The 6,207-nt window shown below is 45.0% G+C and overlaps 1 protein-coding gene across 1 annotated transcript; it reads left to right on the top strand.

Moving 5' to 3' along the window:
* Positions 1 to 1,267: 1,267 nt before the first annotated feature.
* Positions 1,268 to 1,735, top strand: LOC114501363 (kinesin-like protein KIF2C). The gene has a single exon (XM_036031662.1). It carries the CDS (start codon positions 1,307 to 1,309, stop codon positions 1,733 to 1,735), a length of 429 nt encoding a protein of 142 aa, XP_035887555.1. The 5' UTR covers positions 1,268 to 1,306.
* The last annotated feature ends 4,472 nt before the right edge of the window (positions 1,736 to 6,207 follow it).

Genomic DNA, 6,207 nt, shown 5'->3' with positions numbered 1-6,207 from the left:
ATGTCATTAGATCAACCAATCAGAAGGGGCTTCAGGAAGGTTGTGATGCCCCTGTGTGCTTAGCATTAACCCTTTAGTTGTTAAACTGTGACAATCTGGGGGTTATAGAAGAGGGACCTAGGTGGTGTGATAGGGGCCTGAGTGCTCAGGCTAGTAAATACTTAGCAACATATTCTGCAATATCAGGCTAATGGTTCTATTTGTGCTGTGTACTGATATTCAGCCCTGCATGGGACTGGAGCATGGAAAGGCAGAGGCAGATTTCAGAGAGGTTGCTCAGATAAAATTGATATCAGGGTGTGGTGACAGCTTTGGTTCCACATCATCATCAAGAAACAGCCTTGTTCAGAGCTCTTGGGGGTAGGTAGAAGGGGTGGCATCACAACCAACACAGTAGCTGAGTAGATAGGGGTCCCGAATGAGCAAAATGAACCAAGATGATATCAGCAAATGTACTATAGGGAGAAGAGAGGGAAGAAGGCACAGCTAGGAGTGAACCAGAAATAAAGCTGGGTTCTGAATAGCCAGTTAAGCTTTTTCAGGAGCCTGTAGCCTGGCCTGCTATAAATAATGCAAATTCCTCCCTCCTGGAAACAAAACACTTGAGAAGTTCATACAACCAGCACCCCACAATCCTACCATGCAAGGGCACTAGGGGTTGTTGGTTGGCACCTGCCTATATTCATACTGTTCTTATCCTGGGGTTCAAGCTTTATTTCTAATTGCCCTTAGCATCAGGGAGTTCTCCCTCCTCCTACACATAATTTACTGTGACTGATCCTATGAAAGAGCACAGGATATGGATTTGCGTTAAAAAAATGAATAAACAAATACTGCCCAAGAAAGAAGTTGATGTGGTTTTTATTCCCAACAAGTATATCCTCTTCATTCATGAGATCAAGTTAAAAGGAGACTTAACAAAGTATCTGGAGAACCAGGCATTCTTCTTTGACTTTGCATTTGATGAAACATCTTCAAGTTAAGTCATCTATAGCAGGGGTGTCAAACTCATTTTCACTGGAGGCCACATCAGCCTTACAGTTGCCTTCAAAGGGCTGAATGTAATTTTAGGACTGTATAAATGTAACTACTTCTTAACAGTTAAGCAAGAGTTCAGTGCTGCCGCTGGGTAAAACAAGGTGCTGGGCCAGATATAAAAAGGTGGAGGGCCTAATTTGGCCCACAGGCCTTGTGTTTGCCTCCTGTGATCTTAGGTTCACAGCAAGCCCACCAATACACACAATTTTCCAAGGCAGAAAATCAACTTGTTTTGCATATGGCCAAATGAGAAGTTACAAGACACACTATGTGCAGAGGCCTCTCTGGGAAAGCCCAGAATGCATCCACAGGGATCTATGAGATGGCCTCCCAGGATGTCTTCCTCCTGAAGAATCAGCCCTACTACCACAGCCTGGGCCTGGAAGTCTATGTGACATTCCTTGAGATCTATAACAGGAAGTTGATTGAGCTGCTCAATAGCAAGGCCAATCTGTGCATGCTGGAGTACAGGAAGCAGCAGGTGCAGGGACTGGGGCTGCAGGAGCACCTGATTAACTGTGCTAATGATGTCATCAAGATGACCAACACAGGCAGTGATGGCAGAACCTCTGGGCAGACATTTTCATCTCCAATTCTTCCTACTCCAATGCCTACTTCCAGATTCTTCTTTGAGCCAAAGGGAAAATGCATGGCAAGTTCTTCTTGGTGGATCTTGCAGAGAATGAACAAAGTTTAGATATTTCCATTGCTCACTGGCAGACCCACATGGAAGCCATAGACATCAACAAGTCTCCTGGCTCTGAAGGTAGCAAGGGTTAGCTAGGGGTCATTGGTCTGGGGGACTGCTGATACAGGGAGGAAGAGGGCAGCGTGAGAGGAAAGAAGGGACCTCAGTTGTACCTGCTGCCCCATAGGAGTGAATCAAGGCCCTGGGACAGAACACTCACACCCTGTTCCACAAGAGCAAGCTAACACAGGTGCCAAGGGAATCCTTTATCTAAGAGAAATGGAGAACTTGTATGATTGCCATGATCTCACCAGGCATAAGCTCCTGTGAATATACTTTAAATGCAAGGAGATATGCAGACAGGGTCAAAGAACTGAGCTCCCACAGTGGGCCCAGTGGGGAGCAGCCAATTCAAATGGAAACACAAGAGATAGTAGCCAGATTTCACAGGTCTTTGATTGCATGAAGTTTTTCTAAGGAAGAAGAGGAACTGTCTGCCCAGATGTCTATCTTTCATGATGCTGTGAAGCCACACTTAGCAGCTTCTCCCAGGAGTCATTAATTGGCCTCAATCTTTTATTCCCTAAACTCCTGAGTAAAGACTTAGTCTTAGTCTCTGTTGAAGCCCCACAGGTACCTTTTTGGCACACATCATTCCCACAGGCTGGCTTTGTATTGCAAGTGCCTGGGACTCAGCCAGACAGCTTTCTTTGGCCAGGAACATTCTTGGAGGTGGGGTGGAGAGAAACCCAGAATGCCAGGAAGCTAACACCCCCAATGCAGGAGCAGCCCTATACCAGTGCCAGCTTCTTCATTCTTTGGGTGGGATAACTTCGACATTTGTCCTGCACTCTCTCTCATGGTCTGCTCCTGGGGGAGCCCAACTGAAGTCATACTGATATACCCCTAGTTCCAGTCACTGCCATTTCTCACCTGGATTTTTGTCTGGATGCTCTCCAATCCAATCTATAGCAAAGGGAGCTTTCAAAAATGCAAACTGAATAACTTTTCTCCTCTGCTCCCTGTTGTCCTTAAGCAAAGTTAAAATCATTTAAGTGAATGACACAAACCACTGCCTATCCTGTCTTCAATTCAGGCCTATACCTATGCTTTCCCTGTCTCCTAGAATCTTTTCTCCATTTCTCTTCTCCCAGTACCTTGGCCCTGCCCATGCTGCTCCTTGTTTTTAGATTTCAGCTTCCCTGGAAAGTCTTCCCAGCTCAAGTAGGTGTTAGACCTCATTCCTGCTTGTGGGCCCTGCTCTTGCCCTTTCCACCCTGCGGCACAGCTCTTTGCTGTCTGTCCTTCCCTCATGAGCAGTGGTTCTCTGCCTTGATTGTGTTTTGGAAATGACTGGGGGCCTCTACAAACTACAGACATGGGCCCCATCGAAACTAATTAAATCAGAATCGCTGGGGGTGCCCAGCATCCACTTCTCGTCAAAGGCCCACAGGTGATTCCAATATATAGTCTGGTCAAAAACTACATTCTGATAGTATGATTTCTTTGTGAACGGGAAGGCAGGGTCCAGTCCCTTGCACATGGTAAGGGGTCCCTAGTGAATGTTGGCTGTGAATACAAATAAAAACTACAGAAACACTGTCCTTATATGCCAGGCACTGTTCTAAGAAGATGAGTGAATAAATGAGTGAATTCATGTGTAAATGAATGAATGAATGAATGAATGAATAAAGGGCCCATCTGAAAACTAGAGGCTCCAGAGAAATATTTGTCCCTAAAATATTGAGTTGTCTAGCAAGTAGCAAAGAGCCTCTTGCCAAAGCACAGATTAAGTAGTCATCTAGCCCTAGGGCACAACCATGGTATTCAATGCTGAGCTGCTAAATCACCAGCAAGTTGCCTCCAGTCATAGTTGCAATACTGGAAAACTGGGATCATTGGGAGATGGGGGCCGAAAGTCCCTTCATTTAGAATGGTATTTTTAAGGAGGGGTCTCTCAAATGCATCATTTCTGGGTCTGCAACAAAGAGTTGGTTGTGGACCCTGCATTGTGGGTTTGGGGTGGGGCAATCAGGTGGCAGATCTGGATTTGCAGCAATCATTCCAATGAAAATGCATTGGGCAGTTCACCAGAGAGGCTGGAAAATCATCTCCCAGCTTTGCTGACAAGAATGAAAATCTATGGTTTAATAAAAACAGCTGATTCAATTTCAAGCAAGTGGCTCACACCCACCTCTAAGTAGCTGCTGTTAAAAAATCCAGGCTCTGGCCCTGTTTTAAATGAGGCCTGAGGTAGAAAAAAAGGACCTATCTGTCAGGGTTCATGGGTCTTTGTTGAAGCCTGTTTCAGTCTGAATTTTTTAAATGGAGTTCCTTTATTATTTTTTTCCCTGTGCAAAGCAGGCTCTAAATGGCATTCGCTGTAATGAGGTCACCTCCTGTGCTACAAAGTGGGGGGCCTGGTAGGGAAGTGATTACTGAGTAGAGGCCCTACAGGACTGGCCACACAGGCCTGGGATCCAGCTTCACAGACTCTGACATACATCCTTGGGGCCCCCACTAAGTCATTTGTTTCACCTCCATGGCCAGGATAAACCCAGGCAAGCTGCCTAGTGGCATAGCATTCTGAGCCACCCCCAGCTCCAGTGATCCCCAGCGCCAGCTGCCACAGTTCGCTAGTTATCTGAAGTGAAGGGGTCAGAGGTTAAGTGAGGGATCAGAGTCCGGGTCAGGGAGAGAAAAGCAAATTCCCAGGATCTTTGGCTGTGTTCTTGAAGCCTGTAGGTCTTTCCTTGTACCTCTATTTCCTAAAATACCTCTATGAGGGGTGGTATTTTACATGCGACCAATCCTTTTCTGTTCCCATCTAAATTGATTGAGCTTTTGTCTTCAGTCAAGTTAGGAGAATTTCAAGGAGGGAGAAAAAGGATTGGATAGGCATTTAGAATTTTTTGGAGGCCAGCAATAGCAACTCCAGTTCTGGCGCCCACTTTATGAGAGGATGTCATCAATAAATGTGTGGCTCAGTTTCTCTCTTTTCAAATGACAAAGTCCAAGAAGTGACATGGTGAAAGAGGGCCTGAGAAGTTCATGAGCTTCTTCAGAAACTGAGAAGTAACACTGGCTACTATGAAGGAAAAGATTGTTATTATGTGATTGTGTAAATTCCTCACCAATAAACCTCATCAATCAGGAAACAGGTATGGAATCTCCACTTGTGAGCACAGCTGTAAGGGCTCCTGATGAAGAAGACAAGCTATGCCTCTCAGGGGACATTTCATCTTGTGTTAGAGCCAGAAAGACTCCAGTCCATCATGGTGCTGACAGTTCCTAGCCACATGACCTCGAGCCAGCTTCTCCAAGCCTCCATTTCCTTACCTGTATTATGGGAGCAATAGGTCCTTACAACTGTAGTGCACCTAATACCTGTGTTTCATCTCCTGGGAGCTTTCTCTGGCTGGCCACATCCATTTTACCTGCCCTTCAGGGGCCAGAAGTGCCCAGGAATTAACACCTCATACCCCACACAAAGCTTTGAACTAGTGTGTGATGGGAGTTGGTGAATATGTAGCCCAACTGTCTCCTCATTTGGGCACAATGACTTTGAGGTGAGTGCATTCTACAACATTTCTCATAATTTTTCCAGCTGGATTAAGCTCCAGCTTCCTACTGGTCAACTTGCTTGATACCAAGCCTTTTATTGACCACCTTTCCTACTACCCTGTCCATATTTCTTTTAATTTCTGAATAAACTAGTTGCACTCAAGGACCTGTCTCAGGGCTGGCTTCAGGGGAAGAGAAGACAATGGGGGCAATCATATGGAAACAAGGTCACTGTGGGGTTATTGTAATTACTGAGTTGTGCTACAACATATAGAGTACCTGGCATAGAGTGAGCCCTCAAATAAATAACTACTACTAAAAAGACTATTAAAATTTATCTGAGAGAGATGGCACTTTACAATAAGAAAGCAAGGCTGCATGTGATCAAGTTGTTTAAACGTCCAGAGGAGGAAGTGGAGGACCTAAAAAAGCTTCACTGCTTAGATGGACCCTGTAAAGAAAGTAGGGGAAATTGATAGAGGCTGTGTGCATGGCCTTTGAAGAGTGGCTGGTTCCTGGAAGGTGCTCAGAACTTCTTTGCTGGATGTCTTTTAAGCTCTCAACAAACCTAGAGGCACCATCTTAGCACTAGTCAAAGTTTTGGCAAATATTTGAATAGTATTTGTGTTTCTTATTATTATTACAGTATAAGGCTCCACAAACATCATGTCTGGTCAGCACTGTATCCCCTGAGCCTGGCACATTGCCTCACATATTAGGTCTACAATAAATGAGCAAATGAGTAAGTAAATGATTGAAGAATTAAGGGATAGGCATAGTCAGACTGCTCAATCTAGCTAGTCTAGAAGGTGATTAGAGAAGGCCAGATTAAGATCTTAACAAAGGGACCAGTTTAGCAGGAATGGAAAAGGAAGTTTTGTATAAAAGGAGGCTTAGGGAAGACTGTAGAGGGCTTT

This window comes from Phyllostomus discolor, chromosome 7 (genome assembly GCF_004126475.2).
Source record: "Phyllostomus discolor isolate MPI-MPIP mPhyDis1 chromosome 7, mPhyDis1.pri.v3, whole genome shotgun sequence".
Taxonomy (NCBI): Eukaryota; Metazoa; Chordata; class Mammalia; order Chiroptera; family Phyllostomidae; genus Phyllostomus; species Phyllostomus discolor.
This window is presented reverse-complemented; position numbering and strand designations above follow the sequence as displayed.